At 38.8% G+C, this 19,177-nt stretch overlaps 1 protein-coding gene across 4 annotated transcripts in view; it reads right to left on the reverse strand.

Moving 5' to 3' along the window:
* Positions 1-19,177, reverse strand: part of fstl4 (follistatin-like 4) — a 190,511-nt gene that overhangs the window by 103,301 nt on the left and 68,033 nt on the right. For 3 of the 4 annotated variants that reach the window (XM_040150921.1, XM_040150923.1, XM_040150922.1), the window contains one exon: positions 13,492-13,734. The exons of the other annotated variant lie outside the window; for it this stretch is intronic. In XM_040150921.1, coding sequence (XP_040006855.1) covers positions 13,492-13,734 — 243 coding nt within the window. The remainder of the gene's footprint in view (positions 1-13,491; positions 13,735-19,177) is intronic. 4 annotated transcript variants of the gene reach the window in all.

Here is a 19,177-nt window from a genome sequence, read left to right on the forward strand (position 1 = left end):
GCTAGCATCTGTCACACCTGTAACATAGGTGCTAAAATAAAAAGGTCAGCAGCATCCACCCATACTGCTCCTTTACTCTGAGGAAATCATGTGGGATGAGCTTGAAAACAATAACATGGACTGATAACTTCCCTGAGGCAGCTGTTGGGATCGTTTCTCCCTTTGGGTCTTAGAATTAGAGCGTTCTCCATAGTCAGCGACTGATAGTAGAATGGTGACTTGATGATGCAAACAGGCCCTGTGGTACTGAGATGCTGTACTTGCCAGTAATGAGTGCCAGGGGCACAGTGTCATTCAACATACTGCAGCTATAGTAGCTTCTCACGTTGGTGTGATGGTATAAAATTAAAGTGTGGTAAAAAAGAAAATGCTTTCTCCTTGAAAAAGAGAATACAATGTGATAATCTGAATGCCAGCCTACTCTTCTAGTCAATATGTATATTTTTTTTAACAGGTGCTGTAAAACCCAGCTAAATTGTTCAAATATACAAACAGCATGTCAGAACCACTGTTTATTGGGCACTGCAAAAGCCAAATAAAGACACTATCATTGTAGATGGCCTCTTAATTTAGTCATTAAATCACCCATTTATATGAGAAGAGCGACCTTTGTCAATTGAAATAAACACTTTTTAGAGCCATTTCATACAGTACGAACAACCGGTAAATAAATTAGAATGAAGCCACAATATGGAAACACGGTGACACTGGCTACTTTCAGACAGACGTTACTTGAAAAGCCCTCAAACAAATAATTTCCAAATATATATATCTCAAAATGATTCTTAGAATTTGCTTACCTGGCTAAAATGGAATTTAGGGGCACTTTTGCGAGAGGTCGCCTGTAGACATTAGAAATCAATACACAATGTGGCATATTTTATTTGAAGGGTTTCTTATACCCACCTTATGGAACTTCACATTTTTCAGTGAGAGTGGTGTTAAAGAGGGTAAGAAGCTCAGGGGCTGGGTGAAATAGAAGGCTATGTGAGAAGCTGGGAAGTCATTCAGTTGATCATTCAGTCAGGTAGAGTTGGCAAATAAGTTGCTACAGCACACTGAGCTGCACTAGTTGTCAATCCGGGCTTGTTCTCTGCCCTCTGGTCAAACTGTCGAGCTGGTAGAGTAGATATATATGTGATAGCTAACATTACAGAGGACAGTGGAGGGACTGTTCAGCTTTGTTTTCCAAGAAAGATCAGGAGGAAACTGGGATGCAGAGGGTAAAGGCAGGAAGAAGTGACTGTGTGAACTGGGCTATGAAACATGAAAAATGTACCCTGTACAGACAAACTTTATGAGAGTGATTGATTATCATTTAACTTCACTCTATGTGTGATAACCTACGCCCAAGCACAAAGGCATAAAAGCAAATGACTCACACTGTGCATTAAAAGTGCTGACTGATTTTCTGTTATTGCAGTCCAAAGAATCCAATGATTACTAAGTGCATAAGTAGCTGTAAGGCTGGCTTAAGTTTTATCTTTGGGATAGTTCTGATTATGAAATTGATATGCTGATTATATGGTACTTCTAGTATTATTATAATTTTTACTCTTTGCTGAGAGCGGTTCTGTAAAAATCCAATTCAGAAGAGAAATGAAGTATTTCTGGCAATCTTTTCAAATTATAATTTTATGGAATAATTTTCTATATAGGCAATTATGTAAGTTTTAAATGGTTAGACAAAAACTACTGTAATGTAAGACGTGGTGCTGCCCATCAAGCTCTCATTGCTGCTGCAGTACCTGTAATTCATCTGGTGAAGGCCACATTCATAGCAAAACTGTCAGTGTATTTCTTCTACATTGGCATAATTACATTTATTAGATGAGGGTGCGTCAGATTTTCTGAGCATGATCAAAGAAGCACTTTGAACTGAATTTTATAAGTTACTGTAGAGCATAAGTTAGGATAGGAACATAATTTGACATAACTGCATTGTACTGTATATCTTAAGCTGTCAGGGGGCCTCTTGATGGGGCACCAGGCAGGAATATTCATAGTGCAGTGTACCAATGTCAAGATCCAAGTTGGTGCAAAAATACAGTACATTTTGTATTCACAAAATAGAAGAATACACTGCATTCAAAGCAAAATATTGGAAATACAAATTTTACTTGTCAAAATAAAAAATTGTGGCATCAAAGATCTTTGAAGACCCCATGATGAATTAGGAGTGGACAGCCATACGAACATCAAAGCCTATATATGTGTGTGTTCGTCAGGGACACATAGTATGTATGACTTTTTCTACCCAGGGTCACTTCGCCTATTTTTATTTTTCCAGGCTCACACTCTACTTAAGCTCTGAACCAATTTAACACAGACTGGGGAACATGGAGAGAAGCTTGACAGAGTCACTCCAATACCCGTCTGCACCATATTGGGGGCATAGTGAGAGAAATGAGGGTGAAATATACAGGAGAGAGAAGTGGTCTAAGGGGAGAGCAACAGGGTTTGCTTGAGGGGAAGAAACAGATCTGCATGGAGACAGAGAGAGAGTAATGTGTTTCTATCTTGTATAGAAGGCAGTTTACTACTGTGCAAGAGTCGCCTGGGAAAAGGTAAATGCATTATTTGATTGCTGTCTAAAATGCTAATGCATTGAGAGATGTTAATAATCTGACTTGCTAGTAATTGGATCCCAACTTTGACAAAAACACTTCTGATAAGCAAAGTTTTCAAAGTTGGGTCCAGAAGTACTGGCAGCCATATGTTTTTTCCTTTTATGCTGCCATTAAACTGATGAAAGGATTGTGAAATGAAGGGGATGGGCCAAATGAATTCATTTGTCACTTTCTAATTTCTCAGTTTTTCAGAGGCATTTGCCAACAGCTTTTAAAAAGTGGTGTTATGAATAGTAATAAAAGCAGACCGTGTAGATGAACAGCTCCAAAAATTATGCAGTACCACCTGTTAACTCAACAAGAGACGAAACAGAATGCCAAAATGGCTACCCCCGAACACAGTCAACATTAGGGATCTGTTAATTACTTCAACAAAAGAGAGAAACAGGGAGCATGTGTGTACATGTTAGGGAGACGGAAAGAAAAATACAGAGACTGAATTCTAAATGGCACTGAAAATTCAATTTATTCACTCCTATCTCACATTTCAATTATCAATAATTCCGACTGCAGACTGGGCAACACACGTCAAAAGCTAAAGCTGTGCAGCCGATCCGAGAGGCCCATTGTGTTGCCTTGGAGTACAGCTCACCGCTGAAAAGGCAAAGTGATAGGCAATGCCAGTGTTGTGACAAGCATCTCAAAATCCCTTAGGCATGAATAAACATTCCCTTTCAGAAGAGATTATTTTGTTTTTGTCATCATAGAAGTGGAGTGTCTTCATTCGTGTGCGCGAGTGTACATCTGTGTGTGTGTGTAATTTTCTGTGCCTGTGTGAGTTTGTGTGCACAGAACAAGAAAAGGAAGTGTAGGCAGTCTATGATGGTGAGGCAAAGAATAACAACAAAATAATAAACAAAGAATAACTAGACATGCAGTATGCAGTAAGAGAAGACAAGAGAAGAAAGTGACTGGTATATGAATGTGGATCAAGACAAGATAAACTAAAAGCTTCTGCAATTTCGATAACATAAAACTCTAAAAAACTTTGAAAGTATTTGAAAGGTGTTCATGCAATAGAACCTCATAAAAATGCATTCAAAATCTGCTGTAGTGGCCAGAAAACAAACATACAAAAAAAAAAAAAAAAAAAAAAAAAGTTGGCTTTTCCATCACTCTGCTAGAGATTGCTAACTAACTGCAGACATCAGTAATTTGGCCATGTGTCTTTAGCCAAAAGAAAACAAGGGATGCCAAATAAGATTTGATTCTGGGTTTTCTTTTCCATCTGTTGTAATTTGGGTTAATTCTTATCATTTTGTCAGGAAGCCAGAGTGGGAACAAACCCACCAAGTGATAGAAAAATGTCACTTGTTAGAGACAAAAACCAACTATTTTTGATTTGAAGATTAATAAACCGGGGGAAACATGACTCCCAAGTAGTTTTTTTTTGTGTTTTTTTTCTTTTATAATTTCTACAAACATTCCAGTGAAATAGATACAACAACTGTGGAAAAATTAACATCAGCCAAACACCCCTAGGAGCAAAAAGAAAATTAAAAATATTTTACATTTGCGTGTTCTGCATGTGGAAATTTAAACAGGTTGAAGATCCTGAAAGAATACTATTTAAACACAGGACTAAAGACAAGAACAGAAAATAACTAGTCAGTGGTCTGTATTCATATTCCAATAAACATCACAAAGTCAAACAAACAAAATAACAAAACAAACTAGCTAACCATTTTCTATCTGATTAAAAGTTGCAGTTGACACTATTTTACTGTGCTTTGGACTGGCCTATCAGCCTGTGGTCATTTGGTTGTTGAACAGGAAAAGAAGAGATGGAACCTAAATATACATCGTGAGATATATGGAGGCATAAAACGGTAAACTTACTGATTTACAGTCAGTCAGACTGCTCTCTCTCACAAACAGTTTCACACCAAGATCCGACTAGAGCCAGTGGTGCTGGATGTATCGCAAAAGCCACAGGAGATGGTTAGCTATAGACGCTAAATGACAGCCAGCTTTCGGCATAGTGCCAGGCCCTTTTGAGCTGCACTACTACACACAGCTTATTACCTTTAAGGCTCCGATAAAGAAGCGTGCCCAAATTTGACATCTTGCTGCCATTTAATGCTGCCAACAAGTGAAGCAGCTTTACTAATTTATTCTCACCAAGTGATGTTAAAGAAAGGTTTCTCTGCAGCACTATTATGTAATAAATTACAGAAGCCCTGAGAGGCAAATTAAAATAATAATAATAATAATTTGTCAGGATTTTTGCATTTTTGGAAGTGTTTGCTGTAATACTCATTTCAGCCACACCAGGCTGAAGTGCACCACTACCCCCAGTCTAAATAGGACTAAAAGCATTCATGTTTTCTTCCGGGTGATTTTTCATGTCTCCATGTACTGTAAACACAAGGTACATAATGTATATTATGTGTTAGCAAGTTATGTAAAATTACTATCATGTCTTTCTTTTGGGTAAAAATGCATTTTAAAGGGCAAAGGCTTTAGGAAGTCAGGTGAGATTGTATAAAGAGCGACACATCAAGTCCACACATCAAGCAATTTCTGGTGGATGAACGGGTCATACATAGGACTTTTTCAGTTTTTTCTTCATTTTTATTTTATACTTTTTTTCTGGCTTCCTACCAGAAAACCTTTCTGCCAGATGTAAAATAAAAAAGGAAGGAAAAAATTGAAAATAATAAGTTAACTAAGACTAAGTGAAAAAAAATAAAAGAGGATTTGAGTTGGGAGTAGTGGTGCGCTTCAGTCTCTTGTGGCCAAAATGAGAATTACAAAAAAAAAATTTTTTAAATCCGGACAAAAAAAGGTTATTTTTACAGATTAAAAAAAACAAACAAACAAAAAAAAAAAATTGAAAAGAGAGGAGAGAAAAGAGATCTGATTAGATATCTAATAAGTAAGAAAAATGATCCAGGAAAAAAAAGGGCTTCTGTGATAAATACAGCACTATTATAAAGAAAATACAGGAAATATTTTATTTGCTTGTATGTCTGTAGAGTGGGGCTTGTTACAAAAGTAAATAACTAAGGAATTAGTTCTTTCAAGTTTTATTACTGAAGTTAAATTTTACTTCAATTATTCCCTGAGAGAAAAAACATTTTCTTGTCTTCTGTCAAAACCAAACAACATTTGTGCAATGTTTTTTTTTTTCTGTATAAGCCCAAAGTATCATACACCATTAATCACTAGTCTATCCTACTAATGGTGGGACCGGCTTCAGAAAATCATGAATCTACCCTTCATAATGGCTAAATGCCACACCAGGTGTAGCGTGATTCAACATGCCAATGCTGCCATGGCTGACAGGAAAGCACCGTACTTTTGGTGCAATGTCCTTGACAATGTCCCAATGCCACGGCAGCGGGGACATCAGCAGCCAAAGAAAGCTTTCTGTTTCCACAGGGGAGACTGATGTTTATGAGGCAGGGGACCAGAGCTGGACCAGGTGACATCTCTATCTAGGACAGAGCATCCATTTCATACAGCAAATACTTCCACCATAATGAATCTGGGGAGGAAATCAGCTTAAGGAGGAAAGGCCATGTGACCGTTGAGGAGAGAACGTGGGGAAAAAAAAAAAAAAAAAAAAAAAAAAAAAAAAACACAAGAAGAAAGATGGGGATAGTTAGATTGCTCATTAATAAGCCCGCTGTAACAAATAAAGGGCTGTCAGGGGACGCCTCGAGGGCGTTAGGTGTGTGTTTGTGTGTGTGTGCGAACATGTCACACCTGGTAGCCCAAGCTGGCGTTAGTCCTTATTAACCTTACAGAGTTGGACGGCAACTTCTGGTCCAATGGTGCGTTATGTGACCTGGACAACTTTACACCCTGCTGAACAGTTTAGTTAAACTGACTATTTATAAAACATGTCATTGTGTGGTAGAGCTGAAGGGTGTCATTTAATAGGGTGCAGCAGAATGAATTAGGGTAAGTTTACATCAATTGAAGAGTCTGCTCAACTCAAGCCAGTCATGTTTTAATCACATATTAAGTACACATGAACCAATATGATTGGCCATTTGACACCAAAGATATAAAATGTCACCAAGAAGCACACTGGGAAGTTCAGGTTTCTGTGAATGGACCATTGACTCACTGCTGCTGACCTGACATGTTGACATATGTCAACTCAAAAAATCTTTTTCCCCCAAGTAAAAAAAAAAAAAAAAGTTGATTCTTATTATGAGATCCGTCTGTTTTCGTGACAGAGTTGATGGCCTCAGTCGCAGGAGGGGGCAGAGGGTTAGTCAGCAATAAGACGGATGGCAGAGGTAGGGCGCTGCCACGGGCTGCGGAGAGGGCGGAGAGAGAAAGATGGGGGGGGTGCTTTGATCGCTAATGCAATAACCACAGCTGCCCTCCAACGAGCCGGGATGATAAAGAGTAATCAGAATGGTTAAGGCGGCTCTCAAAGTTAGACACATGGCAAACATGGATAGATGATGGATGGCTTAAAGGGAGGGTTGGAGGGACGAAAATACAAAGGAATTCATAATTCCAAGATCACTGTACCTGGCATGTTTGATAAAATCTGGCTAATCAACACTTTGCTGGCTGATTCAATTCAGTGGATTCCAATTCTGAGTCTTCATCAGGGAGATAAAAGTGATTAATCAACCGTGTTAGTTCTTTTTCAAATGGTTTTAGAGGGAAGAGGTTGTAATCAAAGCCCGACTCCGAAGTGGGTTGACTTGCAGCCCAGTGCTCGCCATAGAGAGGGGAGAGAAAACATCTATGCATGCAATGCTTAGTAGCATCGCATTCTAATTAGCACAGTGATCAGTTGTGGACATAAATGACCTTCTATAAATTGCAAGTTAATAAACTGCTTGCACAATGCCACAGTGTGTGTGTGTGTGTGTGTGTGTTTGTTTATGATTGGATTTTACTCTCCCCAGTTTCAGTGTGTATTACCAGACCAGACAAGCACATTTACAACCGAATAAAAATAATGACGATGAAAACCTGCAAATGGCATTCATTAATTGGGCAGTAAGTACACGTCCTTATTGAAAACATTCTCCAAATGGTACCCAACATACCAAACATGTTTTCATACCCACTGTAATGAGACTCATAAGTGCGTTTTCCAATCTGCCACCTTGGTATTTAAGATATTTTAAACCTAAAAATGCTTGGTTAAGGACAGGAAAAGATGGCTTGTAAGAAAGCAAAACACGAAACTCTGCCTTTGGTGTCTAAGTCAAGATACTGAAGACACAGCACCTCATACACCACCCCCCACCTTCAAACTACTTCCTGCTTTAGCATGAACATAATCATAGGTTGTTTAACAATGTTTTGAAAAAAAGCCCAGTACTGTCAAAAAGAAAAAACAGAATTTAACAATTAAGCTAATACCATCACAGGTTTCAACATGTTTCTGCTGCCAAGTAATATCTTTTGTCCCAATTTTTCAGACAACTACAAATAGGTAAAAAAATTTGATGCACAGGTAAACATGGACGGTTATATCTGAAATGAGCGGCACTGCCTCTCTATTAAAAGGTATTATCAGTTTTATGGCATCAGTTACTTGGTGAGAGGGAATGTCATTTTTCAAATGGTGAAAAAAAAAAAAGGTGACGTCCTCAAGAAAAACCTGTTTTATGACTTCTGGCAATTGCAATTTAAATGGGTTATTAGGTTTGAGTGCAGCTGGCCTATCAGTCTTTTTTACTGACAATGTGCCCCTTTTAAAGCCATTTGGGGTCAAATAACTTTTAACTTTGAAACTGTTTAGCAATTTGCCATTCCTGAGATGACATGGTGACTTTAATTTTTGTTAGACATTTGTAGTTTCTGTGCTGATTCTTTAGCAGAGTCTTTGTGGAGTTGATAGCTTAAGCTAGCTCAGAGTAATCTTGAAAGTGCTGCAGTGAAAACGGCATTCAACTTATTGAAAAAGTGCAATAATGAAAACTCCTTGATCCTATTTTGGTACCTAACACTGCTGTTTCTCTTTTACTATTGTGTAATAGTTATATATTTACTTGTGAATATGGCATTTTATAAGCGTTTGTACTTCTTCCATTGTTATTCTAATGTTATTGTACTATGTAGACTTATTGTTGAGTTAATATGGATTTAAGTCCCAGCTAAACAGACTGAGTGTAAATACAAATAAACCAGTGACAGGGCAGAACGAAGAGCCCCATTCAGAGCATTATAGTCATCCCTTTACCCTATATGCAAACCACCTCTCCTGCCTGTCACAAAACACAAAGCCATTGCTAAACACTTTAGAGTACACCAGTCCTATCAGGTCAGAAGCAGGCTACAGCTTCCTTCAAGCTGCATCAAAGAGAATATCTGGGCTCCCGCAGATATCTGAGTGGTAGATTCCTTCACCTCTGCGACTATGTTTGCCTCAACGGGTCTACAGTAGTTTGAACCATTAAACCGCCTCCCTTGTTTCTCCCCACTGCCTGAGGGAAAAACTAAATAAAAATTTAATTGAAATCATAAAACCAAAGGAAAGCTGCTCCCTCTCCTTGAAAAAAGTCAACTTTTTCTCTATCACTCATATAAAAACAACTAATGTTTCAACAAAATAATAACAAAATGAAGAAAACACAAATATTTAAGCACAACTATGCACAATGCATGAGGGAGGTTGCCTAACACAGCCAGCCTATATGTCTTAGATACAAAATAAAACATTACTCTACTACATGGCTTGACTACTTTATTAAAAACCCGTTATGGAGCGCATGTCCATAACGGGTAGGACCAATGACAGCGAAGTGAGTGGTACAATTGTCCAATCAGGCGTATGGAAATCAGTCCAGTTGTCAGCCATCCATTGTGCAGTTAACTTAAAAGGATACTTGTCGCCACTTGTCTCCAGGAAACATCTTGACAGATCATGGTGTAAATAACAAAGATTGTGGAATCTGCAAGGCTCAGCAGCCACAACATGCAAATAATATTTCAGATGACAAAAGTGAAAATGAAGGGTCAGCAACAGAAAAGACAAAGCTGCCTTTTAGTGTAAAACAACATCTGGCCAGATGTCCTGAGTGACATGGTGGTGGAACAGTGACTGAGGTGATTGCGAATGTGTTCAGAATCAAAGCGTTATTAATAAACAAAACCTTAAATCAGCTCTGCAATTGGGAGCTAGTGAGGGGAGGTCAGCACAGTAGAAATGCGGTTCCTCTTTCTTTTGCCAGATTTGAGAGTTTCTAACCGGCTATGCATAGTGAACCACAATAAGCCAGATGTGATGAGACGAAAGCCTGCATAAGTACTTGACAAATTTCAGACTGTGGCTTTGGCCATAGCCCTGAGCTGAAGTAAATTGGCTTTCACAGCAGAGCTTTTAGGTTTATCAAATCTGAAAGAAAAAAATAAATATATAAAATAAAATAAATAATCCCAAAAGTTTTTCACCATGTGGCTTAATGCATAGCTGTAGGGACCCAAGGGATCTATTTTCGTCTGTGAGGGTCTTGGTCTCAGACTGAGAGTAAGGACTTTTTTTTCCTGCCATCTAACACTTAATAATCTCTAGATTCTCCGAGGCAAAAAACACACAGTCAAAAAAATAATAATCAAAGAAGAAACTGGGAGAAAAAAAAAAATCAATGTGTTCAAAAAGAGGGAGAAAATGCAGTTTCATCTACGCAGATAACAATTTGTTTCAAAGTGAAACACAACAGGGAGCAAGGGAACAGCAATGCTCCACTCCTTGAGAAACACCCGTTTGTCTATACAATATTGTTGTGTTATCCCTGTGTAATTAATGTGGCAGATAGATTTTGTAGTCTTTTTATTGGAGCACCTCCTAAATAACTACAAAAACTCCATTCATAGGGCAATGAGTAAAAAGGCAACAAGGTGGCTCATTCTGCAGTAGCCCATACAAATGTTTAGATGAGTTACACAGGCTTTCAAGGGCCCATATTTTAACACTCACGGTCATATCTGTAAAATTTATGTGTGTATCAAACATCTCTGTAACGGTGTTGTAAAAGAAGAGCATTGATCTGATTTTCCCCCACTTTTCTGAGGGCCTCTCTCTGTCCTAGCCAAACATGGTCAGATTTTGCTACTAGGCGGAAGTAACCACCCACTAATCATCAGCAATCACTCTGATTGGCTATGCACAGATCAACTCAGAAGTGACTTATTCAAGTGAGGAGGCCTAGGAACTAAGTTTTAGAAGACGGTAGCAGAATGTTTCAGAGTGGTAAGTAGTGTTAAGTAAGTTGAGTGTGTTTTTATTTTAGTACATAACGCTACTATAACAGTTGTCAGTTAGACAAGCGGATAGCTAGCATAGCAAGTTTGGCTTCTGTAGATGCGCACAGTTTTGCACCCTCACTTAGTCAGAAGTGCTAAATATTTGAAAGCATGGGGATTAAACCTTAACAGTGAAATGTTTCCAAATAGATTAAATTATGCTATGAAAAGGAGATTACTTTTCAGATGATGTCACATTTATTATCTGGTTTATATCACTGAATCCACATAAGTGGATTGTGGAAAAAGCTCCATATTGGGTCAAAGTACATGAAATAACGGTGCAAGCCATGTGTGCTCAAAAACACATAGAATCGCATTTTTCCCTTTGTTCATATTTTTTTGTTCATATTAGATTGATATAATTTGTCTATGATGTTACTGTGATCTACACATGGCTCTTTTTTTCCTCATCTGATTTTAGGGGGGAGGGGTCCTTATAATTTAGCGGCCTATCTAATGTTATAAATAGGTCGGAAGAAAAAAAAGAAAGTCAAAAGCAATTTTCATGATCTTAAAATCATTTAAAGCAGGACTTCTGATTTTTTTTATTTTCAAGAGTTTTGAGTGAGACAGTAGGCAAGCAAACAAAGTAAAATAAGGTCACCTATAAGGCCAGCAGAGGTGCTTGCATTTCCAGAGACAACAAACAGTGGAGGAACTGATGAGGTGTTGCAGTGGTTAAGTACTAAAAAACAATCATTTTAAATAATCACTCTAACACAGCACCGTGAGACATGCCTCCCAAAGATTTCTTTTTACGTCGGGTGCAATAATCACTTCCCATTTATAGAGACACACACACACATATACACACAATTCCCGTGACATCTAACTGATTTCCAACATTTTCCATCTCCTGCTGGTTTTCATTCAGACATCTCGAGTTTAAGCCTAATGTGCTGACTGAACATCCCTAATGTGGATTAGCCATGCATGGTGGTGTCTGCCAGGAATCCCTGCCTCCCTAATGTGATATGACTAAAAGTGCTATACGCCCTGTTTGTTTGTGTATGTGTGTGTCTGTGCTTTTGTGCAGCAATCACATAAAACCATGCACTCTAAATAACTTTAGCTTCACTTTCTGTTTTAACATCCACACCCTGAGGTATTATAAATGGCAATTAATACTAGTCTCACCTGGAAAACAGAATTGAAAGAGGAGGAGATGCCAGCAAGTACACTGCATATATTAATGCATTGGTGCAGTATTCAAAGTGACTGCCATCAACTCCCAGTAACTGATTTTAAAAAAACAAAACACTTAAAATATATCTGTGTGTGTGTAGGAATAGTTAAAATCCCCACCAGGCCCTGTTACCTTTTAATCGAAGTCATGACGAAGCTACTAGGCTGTTTGTTGGACAATAATGCTGACCGTTTGTGCTGAGAGTGCACTTTTGCTAATGAGTGATAGCCAAAGACTGGACATTTTAATGATCTACCAAAGAGAACTGGTGATCCACAATAACCTAGTGATGATTTGTGAGTGCCAGGATATTGATGCAGTGGAGGTAGTGCAGAGGAGGAGTGTCTCAGGGGTTAGACTGTATATGTGGACATACTACACGAATTTACATGTACAAATGCATGAGCTGTGGTTCATGACACAGATGTTTAAATTCTTGGATGAAATAACGACAAGCCTGTTAATGAGATCTGCAAACTGCACTCACAATGTTTACCTTCTGAATGAAATTCACCCTTAAAATTCCACAATTAGATTGATCATTAAATCAACTTTTAGGGTGCCACTATAAATGATTTAGATGCCAGTGTTTGTGATTAGGACCAATGCCAAGTAAGTATGCTGACTTAAACTGAAAGAAGCTTAATTAGAGCGAGTACATAGTACATAGAGTGCACAGGGTAGATGAATATAGCACCTGATAAAAAATGCCTAATGTCTGAGGGCCACTGTCAGTGCTTAGCTACGTTTTGAGCCACAGCCTACAGTGCCAAACTACAAATGATTTAATTCTTTCATCTTGACCGAATAGGTGGCTGACAGAAACAGCATGGTTTCCCCAGTAATTGGTGGTTGGGACTAGAGTTTGACAGGTGGCAACGTGTTACAAAACAATTGCTCTGTTTGTCCGTACAAATCACTTTTAGTTCAAATGTTTCAACACCAAACTTAAGTCAAAGCCCCACTGCAGCCTTAAAATAGCTCGAAACTATGCCCCACCGGTATATCCGAGGGCAATTTTCACTCACAAAAGTGTTAACTGGCAACATACTGAGTAATGCAGTCAGAAAGCACTGCAAAAAAGTAAAAACCTGCATAATTTTTCTAATGAAACAGCTGGAGGTATTTCATTTCAACATATTAATATCGAATGAATTAATATGAATTAATATGATATTATTGCAACTACTTGGAATAAAATTAATTTAATACAAGATTTAAGGTACTGTATACAACAAGTCAACTTCAAACAATATACCCCACATTTAACTTTGAGACAACAGCATAACCGTTGTTAACAAATAAGGATTACCCAGGCAATTTAGCCTTTTCACTGAACTTTTCAATGCTGGTACCTTCAAATAACTTGTTGAACTAAATCTTTTTTACAGTGTATAGCAGCCCTCTGCAGTGTCATGTATCAGTCTAACAGTGAAGTGGTACCTTTGAAGAAGCAGTCTTTGCTGTGCACCACATAGATCCGTCTCCTCTCCAGGCAGGCGGTGCGGTAAACCTCACAGTGGTTCTCGTAGAACCTGCCGTCTGAGCCACACACCGGCACAAAGGAGGGCCGACATTTTTCCTGGCAAATGCACTCAGCGCGGCCAGTTTCTGCCATCAGCACACACTGTCGACCCCGTCCACAGTAGGTCCTCCGACAGGGATCTTCGTTTGTGTCGGAAAGGGCTGGAATAGCAAGAGAAAAGGGTTTATTAAGGAAAGGAGCAAGACTAAATAAATAAAGTTTATAAAAGTTAATATGTACAATTAAGTCTTATAAGAGAGAGGGAAACATTACTTTGCATCCACACTTTTAACTTGTCTTTATTAATCTCTTAAACAGAGTTACAAAAACAGGTACAAGATAGAGATCAGCTGAAGTTGCACAATACAAAAATAAAATATTCCTGGCTCATCAAAACTGATCCCTAATGTTGGTTGAGACAGACAAGATTATTGCATCCTTGCTGTTTCATATCCAGCAGATTCATCCTATCTGAAAATGAATTAAATGGTATCGAGTACTGTATAGTGGTAAGAAATCTCTACAGAGAGAAACATGTCTGTGCACAGGAAGCGCCATACCAAAACAAAAAATAAAATATAAAACTATCCGCTAAACAGCAACCACTGGGCCCTCTTTACCACCATCATTCCTAAAGCCACGAAGTAAAAAGAAAGTGTCACGTGGAATCAGCAGTGAAATCTTTCAATGTTTCAAAAATTAATGTTGTCTCCGTGCTGCATACCTACATAGACCTTCATGTAGGTCTATGAAACAGATTTGTGACAATTTTTCACCAATTGGCTGGTCAGTACCACTAAAACTTAGTTTGGTTTCCAGTGCTCTACATAAGCCACGAATTAAACATTTATTTATGATGCACTGCACAGTATCAGGGGCCTCATCCCCTCTCCTGCCAGTCATCAATGGTGGTCAACCAAAGACCTTTTCTGCAGCAGCAGTATGCAAACTCAAGACCTCGAGTAGGAAGAATTAAATGCTGAATATCAGTGTTGTCCTAGTATGTCACATAATGGACAATTTTTAATATCCCAACCAAATGGAGTTACGTCATCATTTTAAAACACTGTGAACCAGTGAGGAGTACAATTTTATTCTGCAGAAGCACCTAATATTTTTGACTACTAATCCACTGCATAAATACAAAATTTGTATTTTCCACTGTAAATCCTGCTTTAACGAAAATCAAGGCTTAGATTGATCCTCATTAAAACAAATACTGCAATAGATATGGGAGTACAATAAAACAAAAGGAAACACATCAATCAACAACACATTAACAAGTACAACTACACAGTATGCAACAGAAATAGAAATAGCGTAAACTCGAGCCAAACACCTCCAGTCCTGATCGCAGTTATAAGATGGTGCTAACAAGGACAATCTTTTTTTTAAAAATAGAACCCCCACAAATCTAACAGCCAGGTGTCCTTATTAACACCTCTCAGCACTTGGTCACACATACATGTGCACATCCATATACAAACACACAAAAATATGCATACCTAAGTGTGTCGGTGCAATCCAAGTGCAAGTACACCTCGCATCTTCTGCCTTACCTACTCTAGCCCCCTTCAACACACACACACACACACACACACACACACACACACACACACACACACACACACACACACACACACACACACACACACACACACACACACACACACACACACACACACACACACACACACACACACACACAAACGTTCCACCATCTTCATGAGCCACTGCTTCTGCCAGTACCTGCCCTACACACACATATGCACATGCCAACATCTCCATGATCACCACTCACTGCCAATGACACCTCGCTTTTTCCCCCTGGTTTAATCTATTTGCACTTAAAGCAAGATAAAAAAATCTGCTGATCCAGCCTGATGCTCCACCTTGGATTGATCTTTCCAGGCCCCCTTTCTGATCTAAGGGCTGGATTTACAGGCCCATGTTCCTTGGGGTTAGCACTGTGAGAACTGCATGCTAAAATCGTACAAACAGGGCATCTGGTGACTCTCAAGCCTGTCTGGCAAATGTCAGTGGTAATAAATTACAGATAAAAACTGGGTTGAAAACCTTCCCCAGGTTAACACATTATTCATATAATCATGAGAAAGCAGCTCCTCCTACGCAGGCACCCACATACTGTTGAATTCACTGACAACTCCAATTCAGAGTTTATTTGATTAAAGATCAAAGCTGTGTGTTTTTTGTACAAATAAATACATTTCATGCAAATAAATTAATAAAAATTTAAAGTATACTTTATGTTTCCCACTATTTGAGAGTCAGTGTCACTGTTTTATTTTTTGTGACTATAGGGAAATACACCCAATAGTGTTCTCACCTTCCTCATCCCTAGCACTCCCACACACTCCATGCTGTTATAGAATATACAAATGTCAAAAATTGTTGGAAAAATTTAGTTTTGTTGTAAAAGCAAAACTTTACCCCAAAACTGACCCAGCTGAGGTTCTTCTTAAAATAAAAAAATTAAAAAAAAAAAAATCAAGCATAGCGTTTTCTGTTTTTTTTTCCCCTCAACTTTGATGTTAACAAGTTCTGTTATTTGCAATGGAAACCAGGGCAAGCATAAAGGAGATGACTGTTGGCTGCCGCACTATCAGAAACAAACTGCACAGTTTGAAGAAACTCAGTGTCAAGGTAGAAAGGAAAACAACACTATAAAATGGTCAAAATGAAATTATAATTCTAACAGCTAAAAATAAACCAGTATAAAAAAAAATAAATAAAAGTTGCAGCTTATAACATTAAGTGTCAGTTACGGCACACGGTGAAGGCAGTTTTACCATTACAAGCAAACGAATACCCATCCCAAAGGGACTTAGTGGCCATTGTGTTGATGCTGTTTTGAAGTTGACTCAGTTGAGATGCTGAGAAGGGGTCAGCTCTATTATCCCTGTGTGGAATAAGGCTACAAACCACACTGGCTTAACTTAAGAGCTTAGTCCAGGCTTTTACAGTCAAACTGCTGAAAACTGAAATTGAATTTGCCTGGAGTATAATCATATCTAAACTCTCAGCATATTCAATAATAGAGGTAATGTGCTGAACAAAAGTCCCTTAATTACATAAAAGTGATTCCAGGGCCAATGCATAGAGGCACACAAACACACACACATGTACACAAAAAACACACATTAATACACAAGCACCCTCTTACTCACATTGAGGTGTCAGTATGCAGGCAATAATACACTCATGCGTTCAGTCGCTGTCTAATACAGAACATCGGTGTTTGCAAACACAGCCAATACATAGTCCATACATCAATTACTCAGTCAACATGAGGATTAATTGATATAAATTGTAATAATTCATTTAAGTCATTTATCAAGCTAAAACACAAAACATTTTTTGGTTCTAGCGTCGTTAATTTACTTCTTTTCTCAGTTTTACATCGTTGTAAAATTTATATTTTGAGTTTTTGGACTGTTGGTTGGACAAACCAAGGGGTATGAGGATATCATCTTTTAGTGTCTAAGAACTACTCATGGGCATTTTGTAATACATTTGACATTTTATAGACTAGGCTTTCAAGCAATTGTTAAAAAATAATCAACAGACCAGTCAATAAAAATAATATAAAAGTCAGCCCTACTCGCCGTCTGACCTCCTTTGAAGCACTGAAAACTCCTTTATCATAATTAATTTGCTAAAGGAAGCTGTGGGTTGGGGGTGTGCCAGGTAAATACCCCGAAGGGAGACTTGGGGACAGAATGGAGGAGGAGAAGAGTAAGACAGATTCAATTTTGTTTTATCCAGTTTACTAATTGTTGTGCATGTCTCGGCAAAGCATCTGTGGGAAATGCAAAATAGCCCGGCTCCCTTGCGACCTTGCTGTTCATGTCAAGGTCAGGGACGATTACAAGATCGTTTGTATTCTCGAAGCGTGGGAGATTAAACGCTTAGCTACAAACCTCCTGCGGCAGTTACCCACCGTTGGCTGTCTTCCTTCCTCTTCCTCCTCGTTTTCTCCCTTGATGCTTCTCTTTTTACGGGATCAGCCCCCTCGCACTTTCCCAATTTGCTCTGAGTACTTGTACAGCAGCCACCCAAACAACAGAAACAATAGTGCATAAAAGTTGTATTTACATTACACAAGCTGTCTGACATTTGGCTAAGTCCTTTCACTCGCCTTCATCCTTGCTCTAAGTCCTTTGTCTCGTGCTCTCTTGGACAATGTTGGCTGCAATTGTGGCTTGCTTAAGAGGCTAAAAGTGTCATTTGATAATCCTCCCTGTCTAAGCAGCCGGCAAAGTGCTTACAAATGGCTCTTACAAGTTCAGATGCTCTGAGGTGCCAAGACAATGCCAGGCTGACCATCCGGTGTCAAGCCTTGCATCCTGTCACTAGTTCTCTTTCTTCTCCCCTTTCTTTTTTTCTTCTTTATTTTGCTGTGCATGTGTATATTCTGTCTGTCTCTTTCCTCTGTCTCTTTGTCAATACCCATCTGGTGCCGAGCTCTGCCGGGCTTCAGGGAAATTGAGACCGGCCATTGTCCACTATAATAAGAGATTTCCCAGACATGTTTAGCAAGGAACACTGTCGATAATTGTGTATGAACATGAGGGATTTGCATAAAGCGTTAAGACCATTTTGCCTTATCTTTCTGACATTTTTCGACAAACAAAGCAAAGTTTCCCCTTTCATTTCCTTTTATGCAAGCCTAAGTGGATGAGAGCATAACTGGAGGCACAGCACAGCTGTCTCTCTGACTGACTGCCTTTTCATTTGTCAGGAGAAGCTCCAATCCAGTCAAGCCCTCGCTGCCTCATTGTGATGACGGCATTGGTCATTTAAATCCAGAGCGAGACATACAATCTGTATGCACACAATCACATATGCATTGTACAGCACATGCATAGGAGAAAAAAAAAACAAAACAAAAAAAACACAGCACACACACAGGCAGTATGAAAGAGATTCAGAATATGTCACTTCACTCTGGAAGCAAAATACTTATGTCTAAACCCTCGCTCTACTTAGCAACTAAAATATGCCTCAATATATTTATACCTTAAGCTAGACTCTCAAGCTCTTTAAACCCCTTAAACGTTTAAAAGCAATCACAACAGACTTAATTTATTTCGTATTTAATCCAGCGCCACAGAGGGGCAGTTTGTTGTTTTTGATACATTCTCCTCAGAGAGGCTGAGGGACAATCCCGAGCTTCTTACTAATTAGACTGGAAGAACATTTGCCCTGCTGATTTGGGACTTGCTGCCTGCAGCACTACCATGTTATAAACCACTGTGATTCGTGGAAACAAATCCTTCAGGATATCAGTATGTGACATTTACAGAAACAGAGAGTGGATATTTTTTGCCAGCAGACAAATTTTGTTAGACGTGGTCTCCTGTCTATCTTTTCATTTAACTTGTGTGAATACAGCTGTGCAGCATATATTTGCACGCATAGTGTGCATATGTATGAAGTACTTGTGCATGTATTTTGCAGCCCAAGTAAAGCTTTGTCACATCTGCTGATCCTACAGATCATTCTATTTTCTCTGAAGCAGCTGTAGATAATTAAATTCTAAGACGCGCCGTCAAACACGGTCCCCTGTGCCATGCAGTTGGA

Source organism: Xiphias gladius, chromosome 17 (assembly GCF_016859285.1).
Source record: "Xiphias gladius isolate SHS-SW01 ecotype Sanya breed wild chromosome 17, ASM1685928v1, whole genome shotgun sequence".
Taxonomy (NCBI): domain Eukaryota; kingdom Metazoa; phylum Chordata; class Actinopteri; order Istiophoriformes; family Xiphiidae; genus Xiphias; species Xiphias gladius.